We start from the raw sequence: 17,375 nt of genomic DNA on the forward strand, positions 1-17,375 counted from the left end.
GGGGGGGCGGGCAGGAGGCCTGCAGGCAGTACTGTTTACCAGGAAGGGCCTGGACCCATCTCATCAGCACACAACACTTATTTCTCCTTAAAACAAATGTAAACAATACCCTGCATTGCAGTTCCTCATAGTCAGGCTCCCCGACCCCTCAGGCCCATGGAGGTCAGCTGTCTGCCCTGCCCGGCTTGTCAAGGCCTCCTAACTGACTGGATGCTGGGCTGATGGTCAACCTGTGGTCTCCCCGCCCATGTGGGCCCCTCCTCAATAAGGCACCTTTTCCCTTCTGCTGGGAACCCCACCAGGTTTCTTCCTTCTCAATATCACCCCTTTGTTCCCTCTTCTGCGCCAATTTAATCACTGGGGCACCTCTGTCTACACTCACAAGTAGCCATTCATCCAGTCTGGCCACTATAAATGCCATCTTCATAGCAACCCCTTAACCTGGCTTTCCTGTGGCAGCTCAGACCCTGCAGTCCTGAGGGACCCTACAGGCTCTAACATCCAAATGGCTAACACAACCACCTGTCCCCTCAGTAGCTGTACCATGCCCAGAGCCTTATCCTATTATAGAGATGCTCCAAAGCCCCCCACTGCCATCTCCTTTGAAGCATAGATCACCCCTGCATAAATGTGTACACACATGTGCACACATGCATACACCCACCCACATGTGCACACACACATGCATGCACATTTACATGTGCTCACGTTGCACAAGACAGCTCTGCTCAGGGTGCCTAGTGGCTCCTCGATCCCCTTGGAGTGGATCCAGCCCTTATAAGGAGCAGGAGGCCCATGGCTGGGTCCCCCATCTCCTCTTCCCAGTCTCCTCTGCTCCTGCCATTCCCTCTACATCAGGCGTCTTCAAACTACGGCCCGCGGGCCACATGTGGCCCGCTGAGGACATTTATCCGGCCCGCCAGGTGCCGCTGTCTGTCCTGCTTAGCAGCCGACTCGTCCCGGGCCCGCAGTGCGAATAGGAATTTGTTCATAGTTTTTTGTTTTTTTAAACTATAGTCCAGCCCTCCAACGGTCTGAGGGACAGTGAACTGGCCCCCTGTTTAAAAAGTTTGAGGACCCCTGCTCTACATCCTCCCACCAACTATAATTGTTATCTTTCTTTTCTTTTTTAGTTTTACCAAGAAGTAATTAATTATTAGACCTTACCCTATGCTTAGGTCTCCTCTCAGTATTCAAAGACACACAGATATCTGTCAGTGTGTCCGTCTCGTGGCCCTGTGGCTCCTGGAGGCCTCTTTCACCCCATATTCTCTTAGAGAGGCCACTGTGAGGCCACTTGGCCCCCCAGCATCACTCTGGGGAGCCGGGTCTGAACTGAGGGTGTTGGGTGCAGAACACCATCAAGGGTGTTGTTAAACCCAAGGAGTTGCTTGGAAAAGTGTCCTACATTCTTCTGTTTCAGAACTCAGAATGCAAGAAATAGTGTCCATGGGGCTGGGCAGCACACCGTTCCTGGACATCAAGCCCAGCGACACAGCCCTAAGTGATCAAGCTGCCGAGTACGACATGAATGGATCAGGTAAGGTGGTCCCAGCCCTCCCCCACTCTGCCCTGCCAGCTGGAACCCAGGCTCCAGGGCGCCAGGGCGGCACTTAGCAGGGCGGCTGCTGCAGGCAGAGAACCCGGCCAGTCTTCCTGAGGGCCCTGTCTGGTTCTGGTGTCGAGGCTGCATTTCTGAAGCAGGGGCCGACAACTTGCTTCCTGTCTCCTTCCAGAGTCAAGAGCCCACGCATCCACAGCTGTGCCTGCCCGTAACCACCCCACCCCCTTCAAGAGACCCCACTCTACCATCTCAGACAGCAGCACCTCCTCCTCCAGCAGCCAGTCCTCTGCTGCCCTGCACGTGTCCACCAGCCAAGCCCACTGGCCCTGGCCGCACGACGTCCACGCCTGCATCGAGGAGGACGAGCCGGAGCAGGAGACGGGGAGCCAGCCTGCGCTACGTGAGTGCTCTTGTGCGCTGTGGCCGCCTGCGCTCCAGCCTCTGACGGCTGATGTGGTTCGGGGCCAGTGTATGTGTTCATTTGTTTCGCTTGATTTTACACACTTCCTACCTTTTCAAACAAATTAGAACGTTTCTTTTCTTTAAAAAAAACTAAAAAAAACAACCTTTCATTTCCACCCAAAATGAAGTAACGGGACAGATTTAAAACAAATTTTAAAAAACCACACAAACAGACAAAACCAAACCCGGAGAAATACATGAAAGGAGAGATTTCGAAACACAGAACATCTGACAACAAAGAGCAGTGACCCTGAGAGGCAGGAAGATGAGGCGAGCCCTGCAACTGCCCTGGTTTCTGCCTTGCGTGTCCCCGGACATGGTGCGCAGACTCCCCGTGTGGAGGAGACCAAGGTGGCGGGGTTTGCAGGACGGGGTAGGCGAGGCCTGTGCAGCAAGAGGCCTTGGGAGCCTGACGGATGGTTCCCCTCCAAAGTCCAAATCACGTGGTCAGCACAGCACGTGAAGAACCCCCAAAGCTGGGGAACCTCTGAAAGGCCGAGAGAGCACTTTCCACAGTCCCATGGGCGCCTATCCCACCAGCTGGGTGGGACACTTGTGGTTCGAGGGGTGTTGGGCGAGCCATTGGAAGGGCCTATCTCAGGAGGAGGGAGCATTCGACTGATCCCTGCCCCACCCACCAGATCATGAAGCAAGACCCAAGAGGACTCGTTTCCAGGTAACCTCACTCCATCGCAGGACCAAGCTCATGGAGATTTATAGAATCACAGAAGTATCCAGCATCCAACAAGGTCAGTTCACATTCTATGACATCCAGTCAGAGCAACAGGCAAGCAAAGAAGTAGAAAACATAAACCATAATGAGAATAACCAATCTGGCAAAACCAGCTGAAGCTGGCGTGGATGTTAGAATTATCCGTTGAGGCCTTCAAACCATTGTTATAACCATTCTTGATGTCTAAGAAGTTAAGTAATGACGTGGAAGATATGAAAACAGCAAGAAAGGATATAGAGGGGCAAAATCTGCAATATTTGAGATGAAAATGAGACTGGTTGGAGTAACAGAAGAAAATTTTAGTGAATTTGAAGACACATGAGTGCAAAGTGTCCAAAATGAAACAGAGAGGCAGAAAGAAGGAGGAGGGGCACATCCGTGAGCTGTTGGACAACAGCGTCCACCGACGTGGGATTCTATGCTATTTGTGAACTGAGTAATATCACTTGAAGGCAAATTGTGATCTTTTAGATTATAAAACCACTGAACACTAAAACAACCACTAAAATGAAACAAAGAGACAGCTGAAACACCAACAAAGGAGACAAAATGAAACGGTAAGAAAAAAGTCCAAAGAACGTAGAGAAAGAAGAAGAGGAAACAAAGAACAGAGGGCTGACTGGTCAGAGGCGGACCCATGCTCAGCGTGTCAGTGACCACACTGAGCATAATGAGCACCAGCAGCTTTTGGTGAGCAACACACATGTTCTCTCTGACTGGTGTGTACATGTCCAAAGATGTCCATTTGTACTTTAGAGGTGTGCACTTTCTTGTGTCGCTTACATCCCAATGAAGCAGTATTTTGCACAACATCCACGTGGAGGAAGGGATGTGTCTGGAATTCACCATGGTTGGTTATTGGCATGTGGCCTCCTGCCCAGATGCAGCCCATCCTCGGGCCACACTGCCTGGGACAAGTACCTTCCCAAGCCCAAAATGTGTCATTGCCAGCAGGACAACACCTGAGGGCTTTGCAGCTGACTCCAAGCCATCTCTGTGCCTGATGGAAGGCATTGTGCATGAACCCTGCCGGGGAGCCCAGGTGGCCAGGTGCTGCACACCTGAGCAGAACCAGCAGCAGCCACTGCAGGCGGGGCCACCGGAGTACAATGGGGACATGTGGCATTGCCAGCCCAGAGCAACTGCACTTCCTGAACACATACTTCTGGCTCCAGGACCGCAGGTAGCTCGCATCTGGGCTGGCGCAGCCTCCAGTCAAGGCTGAGTCTGAGGCCGGGGTGCCCGGGTGTGAGGACAAGGAGAAAGGGCCTGTGTTAAGGGCTCATCTTGGCCATCCCCAGCTCGGTGCCCAAATAGCACTCATGATCCTGCAGAAAATTACAGGGGAAAGCCACTGGCCACCCATGCAAGAGATTGAGACTGTGCCCAGGCAGTGGCCTAGAACACCGGTCTCTGCTGTGGGGAGTGACCCCGGGCCTGGACCCAGTGGCTTGGGCTAGGCCGGCCCTACAGTCCTGCAGCGGAGATGGGGCGGGGTTGGGGGGGGGAAAGTGGGCGGAGGGAAGGGAAGGATGTCAGGTCTTGTTTGTTCTGTGTGGCTCCTTGTTTAAGGGCTGGGGCCCTTCTTTGGTCTCAGTTTCTGCTTCTCCTTTGACTTGCATATCCAGTGGTCACAGCCCCCAGCATGAGCTGGAGACCACCTACTGGTGGAGAGGTTGTCTGGGCGCCGCCCACCCTGGTCTATCAGCTACACTGGCTCAGAGAAACGGGTCAGGAAACACTTGTCCATGAGCATATGTGGTATCTACCTTCCTGCCGCGCCATCCTGCTCTGACCCAGCCTCCCGTGCTGCTAGAAGCTCGCACCTGGAACAGAAAACACCTAGCTTTTGATTGACAAACTCTGAGGCCCCTGAGCATAGAAGAGGCCGGGCAGCGCTCACCCTGATGGACCTGCCCTAATTCCGCTCCTCTCCACAGGTGCCAAGAGCTCGGAGTCTTCCCAGTGCATGTTGGGGGACAGCAGCCCTGGCCAACCCAGGCTGTCACAGCCCCTGTTCTCCAATAAGGGCCCCCAGAGCACATCTCCCCCCATTCCACCGAAGGACCCGCAGCCACAGCTTGACGGAGCCCACTTCACCACGACCGTGAGTGTCCCCTCTTCTGAGACCCCACACGAGAGGCCCAGATGCTTAGGGTGCAGTCAGCACCTGCCCAAGTGATGCTGGGCCACCCAGGACCACACAGACCCCACCCCAAGGGGTCATTATGCACGTGAATCTGCTCCTCACCTGCACCCAGCACTGCACGCTGGGCAGGCTGGCTAGAAACCGAAGGCCTGGATCAGTGACTGGACACTTCGAGTCACTTAGCCAGGGTGATTTTAGGGCCTCCTCACTGCTGAGATTTTGCTGGCCACCTGGAGGCCTGACCTGTACCATTTGGCATTCACTGGTTCCATTCAGTGGTGCCCCCACTCAAGGCCCCCGAAGTCCTGAGTGTAAGAGGGCTGTTGGTCAGCAGAAGCCGTTTCCAAGCAGCCTACTGAGGAACAAGCTGAAATTGGAAGATGCAGGGCGGAGGGTCAGCAGGGGCTCTGCCTGGAGTCCAGCCCCTCCTGGGACACTCACAGGATCCCCAGTCCTGCCCTGCTGAAGGGATCACATACCTGGCAAATCAGTGTTTCCCCAAATTGATGCAAATGAGTGTTTTTATCTCGGGAGGGTGTCCGGGGCCCAGCCTGTTGTAGGAGGAGGCCCCAAACATTGCCCAGGATGTGCACTCAGACGTCTTCCTGAAGGGGAGGGACTGATGTGGCCAGGAGAGGGGCCAGTCAACACACAAGTTACCTTTTCAAAGAGACCTTCTCGCAGGACGTGGCTGGGCCTGTGGGGTCAGTGCCTTCGCCCACCCCACGTCATACCCGTGCGTCTGCAGGCACATCTCCAGTGCCAGAAAGACGTCCTCAGACCACCTCCTGGAAGCATCAGAAGGGAAGGTCCGATTTTAAGGGTGCGCCGAGCCGAGAGTCGAGGGAATGAGTCTTTAGCTCCCTTGCCCCAGATCATTTGTGAGGCCAATGATGCTGGTTCTGTAGTGATTTCCCTCCCTCTCTGTCAGAACAACACCTCTCATGTCTTCGGCTTCTGGACAGCGGTTTGAGTGGCAGGCAAAACACTCTGTAAGTAACGGTTTTCTCAGCTTCCCCAGTGGACCAGGGGTTTCTCTCGCCCACCGTATTCCCTAAGGCACCGGGCACCCCGCCACCCCCAGGCTGCCTGACCGAGTCTCTGCCTGTTGCAGATGCTTCCAAATCGTGATCGCATAGCCAGACATTGACAGCACCATGAGAGGGGCGCACCAGCCAGGCAGGGCTGCTCCCCTGCTCCCCCATCTTCCTGTCTGACCTCCCTGTGGTCTCACTGCCTAAACCCCCTGGTGACCGGCATACTCAAGAGGCCAGCATTGGCCACTTTGAGAGCTCTGGCCTTTCTCCAACAGGAGGGCCAGGCCCTCAGCCCCTGATGCAGATAGTCTCTCCCTAGAGGCCCAGCCAAGGCAGTGGAGACCACCCACCCCACCCCTGCCTCCAGGGTGTCCTCCAGAGCACCCCCTATCAGCAGTGGCTCAAGGGGACCTGGCACCCTCTCCTGAGAATGGGGCCTCCCTGACACCCACTCCCACCTGCCCGTGCCCTGTGGCTCGCCAGCAGTTGTCCTCAGACAAGGCTGTCACTCATTGTGCCCAATACTGCGTGCAGGAATTCCATGCACACATCGAATCCATGTCGCAGCTGGCACGAGTGCTGCACGGGCACCATGGGGGGGAGCCACAGTCCAATCGTCAGCATGAGGACTTGGCAGCAGGTTCCTTGGGTGTGAAGCCACTTCCTCCACCAAGATTTCAGACCTTGGTGTCCTGGGCGGACAGTGGGGGAGGCACAAAGGAGTGCAGGAGACATCCCGGCCTGAATTTCATTCTCAGACTCCAGAGAAGAACCCCTGCCCACCCCCTCCCACCATCCCCACCACCTCCCACAGTTTCCCTGCACTGACCACCTTCTGTGTGTGTGTAGGTCCCGGAGCAAATGACAAGTCTACAAGTACATGTGAATCGCTTGTGCCTATAAAATAGACTGTTTTCCACAAACCACATGTGAAATTGTTGTATCGTAAGTCAGCGAATGAGATACAAGATGCCGTAATAAGCCAATTAATTAGGAGTCATTTATTGTGCGCGGCCCAGAGGGAGGTGTCTCTTCCAAATCTCTGAGCACCACATACAGGAATATCTATACTTTTCAAGCCTCTTTTTTGCAGATATTACAAAGGGCTCTGTGTGAGTTATTGTTACAGACAGTTGTAACCTTGAATACATAATGAGTTTGTACTTGGCATAAGAATATGGGAATTATTATCAGTATTAGTCTATTACATTGGATGGCTAGCTTGCAACGTCAGACAGTTAAATTTATCTTTTCCTATTATTTAAACTAAAAAAAAACCACAAAGTTATTTTACAGAATAACAGACTGTCTTAAAGTGACAGAGTTTATAATGACAGAGTTTACAGGACAAGGGATTATCTAACAATAGCAGAGAATTTGAAACAGCAGTTTTATACAAGTGGAGGTTACTATGCTTCAAAATCATCTAAGTAATTTCAGTTCACATGAGCAGCTGCTGGTGAGACACACACACTCACACACCCATTCCAGGATCAGAATGGCAAACGCAGACCAGATACATTTTAGGGCCAAAACCCTTTCACGCACGGACGCCCTGTGATGCTAGCGGAGGGCAGCCACTCCCATCCAGGCCCAGACCTGTCAGCTCACAGACCAGCGCTGCACCTGCCACAGGGAAGTCAGCTCACAGGGACTCTTGTTCATGGGGCCCTGTCCTTGACCTTGCCTGGCCCCAGTGCTTCTTAGAAAGGATGTATCCATGAGCCGAGAGTGCCTTTTGTGGTATGAGGCTGTAGAGCTTCATCGACAAGGACTCGTTGCTCTGACAGACCTGGGGGCTAAGGGCCGGTGGGAGGAGGCCAGGGGAGGTAACAGGGTCATTCTTTTGACAGCTCTGAGACCTGGATGGGATGTGGCTACTCCAGGCAGAGGAACCTCAGCCTAGACCTGCACATGAGGTCTGAGGATGAAACACAAGCTGGGAGCTACTGCCACACCGGCCCCCAGCCACGGATTCTCGGTCACACGCCCCTTGGGACCTGAAGTCATTCCAATCATGCCCCCCTGCCCAGCCTGTGCATGGCCAGGCCTCCGCTTTGTCCTTCCTGTATGGTTCTTCCACCTCCGTCCAGCACTGACACCCCATGCGGCCCAGCCTCTCCCACTGTGGTGGGAGCACACAGACCTCCTATCCCATGCGAAGGCCCAGACACGCGTAGGCCTCAGAGCAGGGTGAGCCCTCTGGGACCGTGTCTCCCTACCTTCCAGGCAATTCAGGCCGTGGGTGATGGTCCCCAAGTGGGGCCCCACAGAGATGTGTCCCAGATGCAGGGTGAGTATAATGGGAACCTCAGTTCTGTTTCCTGTGTAACAAGTTGTATGTAGTCAGCAGAGCAATACTAGAGTTAGGCTCAGGGGCCACAGGTGACCCCCTGTGAGCCTGGGTGGAGGCTGCACCCTGCTTCCCAGGTAGGCGCCAGGGTTGGGCAGGGGCACAGCAGGTGGGCCTGCAGCTCTGAGGAGCCAGTGCTGGAGGCCCGTTGGTGTGGACATTGCCCGAGAAGACCACCCTCACCAGATGAGTTGAATCAGAAGCAGGGAGAGCCTGGGAGCGCCAGACCTGTAATGAGCTTCCTGCCGCAGACATCTCCCCACCCCTGCCCCGCACCACCACCACTACCACATGGACCTCCAGGACCACGAGTGGCGGTGGCAGGGGCCACGCCTCTGTGATTTGCCAGCCGTGGAGACTGTTTTGTTACATTTTTAGTGCTGACTTGTCCCAGACTTAGGAACAGAAATAAATAGGTGTGTTTTTACCATGTGGCTGCGTGTCTCTACAAGGTCTGTTGTGTCCAAGGACATCTCCTGCATATGTCACCTACATCACCGGGAAGCCCAGCTCCTGCAGCCTGAGGGGACGTGGCCGGGACAGCAGGGCCTCGTTCTGGGGTCCACATCCACGTCAAACACCTCCTGGTAAAGTCAGGCGAAGTCCCACTGCTCACACACCCCTCACCTGCCTGACTGTAGTGGGTTCCACCCTGGGAGCTGAGGCCTTCCCATCCCCCACCCCCCTGAGGGAGGCTGAGAGGGGACAGCTGCCTGCAGGACCCTGAGGGAGCGTCCACACCCCCACACACTCACTCACATGCCACGCACCTCAGCAGGTCCTTTCTTCCCACTGCCTTTCTCTGCCTCTCCCCCTCCTTCTCTTGCTCTTTCTGTCTTCCTGTCATCTTTCTGTGTATGTCTCTCTGTCTCTGTATCTCTGTTCCAGCTGTGACCCTCCCAGCCCAGAGCTTGTCCAGGTGGCCTAAGAGCTAACCGCTCCAGCCCTGCCCCAAATGATGGTGGTGTGTGTGTGTGTTGGGGGATAGGAGGGAGTTAGTCATTTAATAATCATTTAACAGCCATCAATGCCCAGGCTTTGTAGGGAGGAAATATTTCCCCACCCATTTCAGTAACAAAAGACAGATTAACAAGAGAAAAGCAAACAGGTTTATTTAACATACATTTTAGGTTTCATGGAGCCCTCACAGGAAACGAAGACCCAAGGGGATAAGCCCAAGCGTTTCTCTACTAAGTTGAGTAAAGAGGCAACTGTGGGAAAGTAAAGGAAGACAAGTTACTTAATGAGGTCTGTTTGCTCAAATTCTCTGGCCCGACCCCCATCCCGCCTGGTGCAGGAAGGGTGACTTACATGCAGCTTTATTTTATTTTTTTTAATATGTTTTTATTGATTTCAGAGAGAGGGAAGGAGAGGGAGAGAGAAACATCAATGAGAGAAATATTGTTCGGCTGTCTCCTGCACATCCCCTATTGGGGATCGAGCCCACAACCCAGGCATGGGAATTGAACCAGCGACCTCCTGGTGCACAGGACGATGTTCAACCAGCTGAGCCACACCAGCTGGGCTCACATGAAGCTTTAGCTCCTGCTTTTAGCAAGAAAGGGGGAGGTTAGCACCTGCTATTGTTCAAGTGCCTTTAGCTCGAAATAATCCTGATGCCAACGTGGCATATTTGGCACATCGTATTCTGCCCCCCTTCAGAGTGAAGAGTTGAACACCAGATCAGGGAGGCAAGGCAGCATGGCTCCCAGGGCCTCCCATCCAACCTGCAGCAGCGCCTGCCTCCTGGGTCTAGGGTCACAGATGAGGACACTGCAGGGGGGAGGAAGGGTGCTGAACCTGCATCTCCCAGCTGCTGTCAGGCCCACAAGGGACTGTCTGCATGTCCTCCCAGCTCACTCAGACCATGGCTCCCTCCCATGGAAGTGGGGAGGCCACAGGCTGCACCGGATCCTTGGAGAGAAAAAGGAAGAAAAGGGACAAAGCAAAGTGTCGATGCCTTATGGAGCTGGCACAACAGTTGTCAGAGGTGCCTACCCCCATCCTTGGTACTAGTCCCTATTTCCAGAAGTAGGCCAGGGGGGACTCCAGCCCCAGAGGTTCTGTGAAAGGTTTGTTACCCCTGACCTTGTTCTGTGCTCCTATAACTGGACGGGGTTAGAGCTGGGGCAGATGTGCTCCAAGGAGACTGCCCTGGGACCAGCTTACTGTGCTCCCAAGCACAGGCCACCCACCCCTGCAGTGAGCACAGGTGGCAGTTTTCTGCGGCCCAGACCGCCCCTGACCTAAGCACTTAGCTCTGCTTTCACCAGCCAAGCTCCGCGAAGATATGCTGGCTGCCGCCAGACACCTCGCCCAGAACCAAACAGGCACCCAGGACCAAAATAACCATCAGATGACACAGGGCTGGCCGGCCACCTCCATCCCAGAGGCAAGCTGCTCCCAGCAGCTGCAGCTAAAAATAGCGGAGGGCATACACGTGTCTTTGGGAGAATCACAAGGGGAGAGCACTGTCCTGCCATTGCCACCACAGGTGGGCAGGATGAAGTCACTGCGCTTTGCTTCTGCTGAGGCCCTGGCGTCCCACCCCCAGGTGGCCCTGCAGAGCCTGGACAGCGTGGCCCACAACCTCTACCCACTCCTCTTCAAAGCCAGCTACTTGCTGGAGCGGGCGGAGGTGATCCGAGCTCTGCTGCAGCGGTGGCCACTGGAGGAGTTCCGGCTGGGCGCGCTGCTGGGGCCCAGCACAGACCACGCAAGCGACCTGCGAGACCGGGCCTGCAGGGCCTGCCTGGAGGCCTGCCTGAGGGGCCTGGCGGACCACGTGCTCCAGGGCAGGGGCCAGCGGCGGCTGCAGTTGGCTGATCTCACGGGAGTCCGAGATGTGCAGGTGCAACAGTGCCCCTGCGGGAGGGCGCTGGGCCGGTGGGGCCGCACAGAGCTGCTGGCAAGGACCTGCTGTGAGCTGCAGGCGGACCCCCATGCCGCCCAGCATTCTGTCAAGGTCCTGGCTGATATCTTCGTCACGGATGGAAACTTCCAGTTGGTGGTACAGGCCCTAGGGCCGGCAACTCCCGCCCCACTGCGCCTGCGCTGCCTCTCCTTCCGGGCGGACAGCCTGGACCCCAGCCAGCTCCTGCAGGTGCTGTGTCTGGCGGGGCCTGGCGAGCTGCGCAGGCTGCAGGTGGTGCACAACGTGCGGCTGCACGCGGGCCACGTGCAGCAGCTGCTGGCCCAGCTGCACTTCCCCCAGCTGGTCTCACTCACCCTGCCTGCCAAGGCCTTTGACACGCCCCCCGCCTGCGCCCCAGCTACCGAGGGTGAGGACCCCCTCCTCACCTCCATCGCCTGGGAGCTCAGCCAGATGACCCAGCTCACCGAGCTGAGTGTGGCTTTCTCCACACTGACTGGGAACATCCAGAAACTGCTCGGGTGAGTCTGGGGTGACCAGAGGGAGGTGGCAGGGCGGGTGCAGTCTCTGCTCACAGCCTCTTACCTGGGTCAGGGTGACTCGGGACCCTCTAAAGCTGAAGATGCACCAAGGAACCCGGTAGATAATGGGACCTTGTTACTTACAAGAGGCCCAAAGCAGGAGGGGACAGACTAGGGAAAGGGGAGGGGAGTGTAGCCCTGGGAACTCACAGGGGACTGTTTTCAGTTAGTAAGGTAAAGAGGAAATTACTGATTAGCAAACCAATAACACAGAAGTAACTATATTAGTATATTAATTACTTGTTATTGTAACCAGTTACCCCAACACTGGGCTGAACAAGCTTGCCTCTGGGTTGCTTCTGGCTGTTGGTGGACTGTGGTCTCCTTGAAGGTTTGGCGGGCGGAAAAGTGGGCGATCTGCTTCCAGGTTCACTCACCAGGCCCCGGGCAGGTGGCCTAGGCGCCTCTTCACACAGGCTCTCCACAAACAGCCTCCGGCTGCTCCCCGAGAGCCAAAGCACCCCGTGGGGAGGGTCCTCGTAACCTCCTCTCGAGTGTGTCCTCACTTTTGCATATTGTGTGGGTTAGGAGCCAGTCACCACACAAGAGTGGGAGCACCAGGCGGGCAGTCGGGCCACCTGCCATGAATATACTTATAAAAATGGGTAGAAAATAGAACTGCTCATTTCTTGAGCCAGGGAGTGTGAGGAGCCCTTTCCTAGTTTAGGGAGCCCTTTGCTTACAGGTGTTTCTCTTTTATGCACATTAACCCAGAACTGCCAGCCCAGGTGATTGGAGGCCACACTCCCTCTCCTCTCCTGCAGGTACCCCGGCTCCCCCAGGTCACCCATCTCTGTTCTTCCCCCCAAAATCTGCCAGGTAGAGGAATGAGGGCTCCCTTCCTCCTGTCTTCCACAGGACATCAGTCTCCTACACGGAAAAGGTGGCCGCCAAGCCCACGTGCAAGTAAAACTCTGACGGGTGACTAGCTCTCTGGGACCTTCAGGACAGTCCTACAATTGGCTGGCTTGGGTCCTCAACCCAGATGTGCCTTTGAACTGGGGGAATGTGTCCCACAGCCAGAGGGAGCCGACACAAGCCTAGCAGGGCAGTCATGTTAGCTCAGCCCCTGATATGCCTTCCCACTGCCCGGCACACCCTGACCCTCCACTGGGTGGAGCCCCTGCTCCATAGCGTACTTCAGTCGGGCTGGTGGCTGAGCGCCTAAGTTCCCTTCCTGGAAGGTCCAGGCGTGGAGTGTCAGGGAAGGCACACTCCTGAGGTCCCTTTGAGACCGAGGAACAGTCTCCTGCACAGAGGTGGAGAGGGGACCCCAGGTGGGGATGTGGCAGGGCCAGGGGTCAGCAGGGATGGGGGTCAGCAGGGAGAGGACAGTGTGAGGGAGGTGGCAGGGGAAAGGAGGAAAAGAGGGAAGGGCTCCAGCTTTTCCTGAGTGAGCAAAGCCCCGGAGGTTCTGAGCAGGAAGGTGGATGATCTGTGTGTATCCACAAGGGTCGCTCTGACCTCTTTGGCGCACACGATGCGCATGGGTGGAGGGTTAAGGAGACCCACATAGGAGGCGTCAGGCCTCCACGACCACCTAGGTTTGGTGATTCCTAGGAGGATTTAGTACAGAGTAGTCCTCACAGCTGTGATTGATTAAGAAAAAGGACACAGCACAATTGCAAAGGGAAAGGCACGTGGGACCGGGCTGGGAGGCCTGGCAGGAGCTCCCAGGTCCTCGCCCAGTGGAGTCCCCGGACTCGCTTTACCCTCAGCACCGTGTAGGTGCCCTCTGCCAGGGAGCTGGTTAGACGCCCATGCCCAGGGTGTGTTGTGGGAACTGGTAGGCGGGCTCTTCAGCCAGGCGCACACCCAGACTCCAGGTCCCAGAAGGAAGCAGGGGCTTGGTATGAACCAGCTTCTTTGTGCAAACAATCCGGGGCCAGGGCCACCCAGCCCCAAGTCCCATCCCCAGATGCAGGCCTCCCAAGGTCCACAGTCAGGCCCGTACTGCTGGCCCTTTTGTATGCAGCAGGCCCTGCCAATCTAGATAGGAAAGAACGAGGCTAGGACCGTCTGTGAGCAGGGCCAGTGAGCAGAGCTCAGGCCTGGACTCGATGTGAGGGAGGATTGACAGGATTTCCTCGTGGGTGGGTGTGGCATGAGAGAAATGGAAAGAGAAGCATTCACCCATGGAGCCAAGCAAGGATGCAGAGAGCACGCTGTGAGGTAGACAGCAAGCGCTCAGCTGTGCAGGCCCATGAGCAGACGCCAGGCACCGAGCGCACACATAGTACAGGTGCAGGAGGTGGGAGGGGAGGCAGCTCCAGCAAGGGCATGGGCGGGACAGAGAACTGGACCCCGTGCAGCCTCCTGTGCTCAGCGCTCACCTGGTGACACCAGGCACAGGTCCTGAGTCCCGGTGATGGCTGGACCGAGAACACGTGTCTCTCCCAGGACCCCGTTGTGCATGCTCTTCCTGACTTTGAGGACCGCAGCCCAGAGCAGGGTCACACCCCAGCTCTGTGTTTATTGATGTGGGGCCACCTACATCAGAAAGGGAGAGCCTGGACTAGATGGCTCCAAGGCCCTAAAACTGTGTGGCTTCCGCTCTTGAATGAAACCTGGGCATCTCATTTCCTGCTAGTTCACGCGCATCTCACTGCCCCAACCAGTTTGTGAGCAAACATTCTCTACAGAGACCTCTGTGGTCACGTCCCCACCAAGAGTGGTGACACAACAGATTCATCCTTGTAGGAGCTGTGGACAAGGCCAGACCTGTCTTTGGTGAAGTGAACTCTTCACTACACGCAGCCACACCACCATCTCAAAGATGCAGTCTGCCTTTCCGGCCCCAAAACAGCCACAGACAGTATCAGGTGTCCTCAAACTTTTTAAACGGGGCCAGTTCACTGTCCCTCAGACCGTTGGAGGGCCGGACTATAGTTTAAAAAAAAACAACTATGAACAAATTCCTATGCGCACTGCGGGCCTGGGACGAGTCGGCTGCCAAGCAGGACAGGCAGTGGCACCCGGCGGGCCAGATAAATGTCCTTGGCGGGCCGCATGTGGCCCATGGGCTGTAGTTTGAGGACGCCTGCAGTAGATGAATGAGCAAGGCTGCGTCCCTATAGCAGTTTGTTCATGGCCACTGAAATTTCCTGTCATTTTCTTATGTCACAAACTATTCTTTTGGTTTGTTCAACTCTCAGAGCCATTTTAGCTCTCAGGCTGAACGAAAGCAGGCAGCTGGTGGATTTGGCCCTGCAGTCATGGCTGCTGACCCCTGAGATAGTCACCTAATCGGCCCCAGAGCTCCTCACTGGGGAGCCTCTCACCTCTGCTGTTTTCCGCCCACCTGCAGCCCCCTAAGGACCCCGCTGAGAGCTCTGGACCTGGCCAACTGCTCCCTGAACCACGCGGACATGGCCTTCTTGGCGGACTGCACCCATGCCGCCCACCTGGAGGTGCTGGATCTCAGTGGGCACAGCCTGGTCCACCTTTTCCCTTCGACCTTCTTCAGGCTGCTGGGCCGGGCCGCGCAGACGCTGAGGGTCCTCACCCTGGAGGAGTGCAGCATCGAGGACCGCCACCTGAGCACGCTGATCCTGGCCCTGAGCCCCTGCCAGCAGCTCCAGGAGCTCCGCTTCCTGGGGAACCCGCTGTCGGCCTCCGCCCTGAGGCGCCTCTTCCTGGCTCTCTGTGAGCTCCCCAAGCTGCGGTGGGTGGAGTTCCCGGTGCCCAAGGACTGCTACCCTGAGGGGGCCGCCTACCCCCAGGACGAGCTGGCCATGTCCAAATTCGACCAGCAGAAATACGACCTGATTGCCGAGGACCTGCGTGGGGTGCTGCTGCGGGCCGGCCGGGACGACATCCAGGTCTCCACACCAGTCTTTGGAAGTTTCGACCCAGATATTCAAGAAACAAGCAATGAACTTGGTGTTTTCTTGCTGCAAGCTTTCAAAACGGCCCTAGAAAACTTTTCCAGGGCTCTGAAACAAATGGAGTAGGTGGGCGCTGCCACAGGCACAGCGGGTCTCACCTCTCAGCCGATGGATCCGGGACCCCAGGGTCGGCAGCTTGGGCCCAGTGTTTGCGCCCTCACTACCATCATCCAAAGCATTTCTTAGTCCTGGCATCTGTTAGGCGCTATAGGAGATGAAGCCCTGCCTTCCCGTAGATGTGAGACGAGGTCACTTCAGGCTCAAAGCACAGCGGGCATGCAGGAGGGGAAAATGCCCCGGGGTCGGCACAAAGAAGCACCAGGGGACTGAGAGTGGCTGTCCTGGTCACGGTGCACCCGGGGCTGCATGCGAGGTGCAGGCTGGTAATGGTAGCGAGGAGGTGGGAGAGAGGACATCAGCTGGCATGAGAGGGAAGAAGTGAGAGTATATGTCATAACCAACTGGGAGAAGAGTGAAAGTGAAGAACATGGGAGCCCCATGCTGCCCCGCTCCTCACTTGTCCACCGTGCTGACGCTTACAAGGTGATGTCTGTTTGAGTATTTACAACAGCCAATCTAGCATGGACCGAGGGCTTTGGTTATCAATAGCTTTTGTCTAATTTGAGGGGGTGAGCAGTGCCCAGGCTGCTGGCTGAGCCTGAGAGCACAAGGGGAAGGAACCCAAGGGCCTGCAGGAGGGTGTCTGCCCTGCAGGGAAACCAGAGCCTGCAGTGCCCTCACCCTGCTGCCCTTAGCCTCCCAGGCCCTGAGGAGGACGCTCTGCTCTGGTCTAAGGGAGCTGTCCTGGCACTCAAGAGGAGGACGCAGGTGGACTTGGTTTCCACAAGCTCTGATTTGTGCAAAGGTGATTATTAGGATGATTAAATACAAATAAAACAAGTGTGTCTTATTCAGATATGATTTTAATTTCAATGCGATTTAACTTAATTTTAATTTCAATGTGACTTTAAGTTCAGAATTTTTAAAGGATGAAATAAAACATTTTTTTCCCAAGATAGAAGCTAGTACCTGATCTGGCCAAATCCTCCTCATGCCACAACCATCCCAGTGCTCCATGAGGGTTTGCATCACCGTGTGAACAGGTGCTGCCCCCTCTCCTAGTGTGCCCCTCCCCAGGTGCTCCTGCCCCTCCCCAGGTGCTCCCGCCCCTCCCCAGGTGCTCCCGCCCCTCTCCAGGTGTGTCCCCATCCCCCAGGTGTGTCCCTACCCGGGTACCCCTGCCTCTTTCTCCAGGTGTCTCCCATGCCTTCCTTTCACAATGAAGTGGGGCCTCTGGGGTTGGATCTCCAGAGTGAGAGCCATCTCAGGAGTCTGCCTGCTGAGGGAGGCAGGAACCTTCCTTCCACTGAGTGGGCAGAAGGGGGAGGGAAGGGGTGACCTCCCATCAGATCTGCTCTCTGCTTACCTGCTGCACGTCTCAGCTCCGTCATGCTGGTAGTCTCTGGAATCCTATTTCAGGCACATGGAGTTTGCTATTGTAAGAAGCTCTCGGGAAATTTTTTAATGATTTGATTCTGCGAAGAGCAGAGTAGGTTCCACTGTTTGGGTCTGTGGAATTCTCTTGATGACAGACTTGGCCTCTGAGTGCCAGCCAGGTGGGACCCTAGCACATGTGTGGCTGAGCCCTGCAGCTGTGGTACAGAAGGGCCCAGGGTTGCTGAGGGGACCTGGGACCTGGGATTTGGGGCAGGGCAGGCACACAGGTGTCTGCTAGTG

The 17,375-nt window shown here is 55.8% G+C and overlaps 2 protein-coding genes across 2 annotated transcripts in view; both read left to right on the forward strand.

Moving 5' to 3' along the window:
• PLEKHG4B (pleckstrin homology and RhoGEF domain containing G4B) overlaps positions 1–8,682 on the forward strand; it is a 76,031-nt gene extending 67,349 nt beyond the window's left edge. Inside the window, exons 20-23 of the mRNA XM_080681132.1 lie at positions 1,424–1,540; positions 1,737–1,964; positions 4,700–4,866; positions 7,799–8,682. Of these exons, the coding sequence (XP_080537258.1) occupies positions 1,424–1,540; positions 1,737–1,964; positions 4,700–4,866; positions 7,799–7,804 (518 nt within the window). The 3' untranslated portion in view covers positions 7,805–8,682. The remainder of the gene's footprint in view (positions 1–1,423; positions 1,541–1,736; positions 1,965–4,699; positions 4,867–7,798) is intronic.
• A 2,106-nt stretch (positions 8,683–10,788) lies between these two features.
• Positions 10,789–16,551, forward strand: LRRC14B (leucine rich repeat containing 14B). The gene is made up of 2 exons (XM_080678170.1): positions 10,789–11,691; positions 15,059–16,551. Exons 1-2 carry the CDS (start codon positions 10,802–10,804, stop codon positions 15,702–15,704), a joined length of 1,536 nt encoding a protein of 511 aa, XP_080534296.1. The 5' UTR covers positions 10,789–10,801; the 3' UTR covers positions 15,705–16,551.
• Positions 16,552–17,375: the final 824 nt, after the last annotated feature.

This window comes from Plecotus auritus, assembly GCF_963455305.1.
Source record: "Plecotus auritus genome assembly, chromosome: 7".
Classification (NCBI taxonomy): domain Eukaryota; kingdom Metazoa; phylum Chordata; class Mammalia; order Chiroptera; family Vespertilionidae; genus Plecotus; species Plecotus auritus.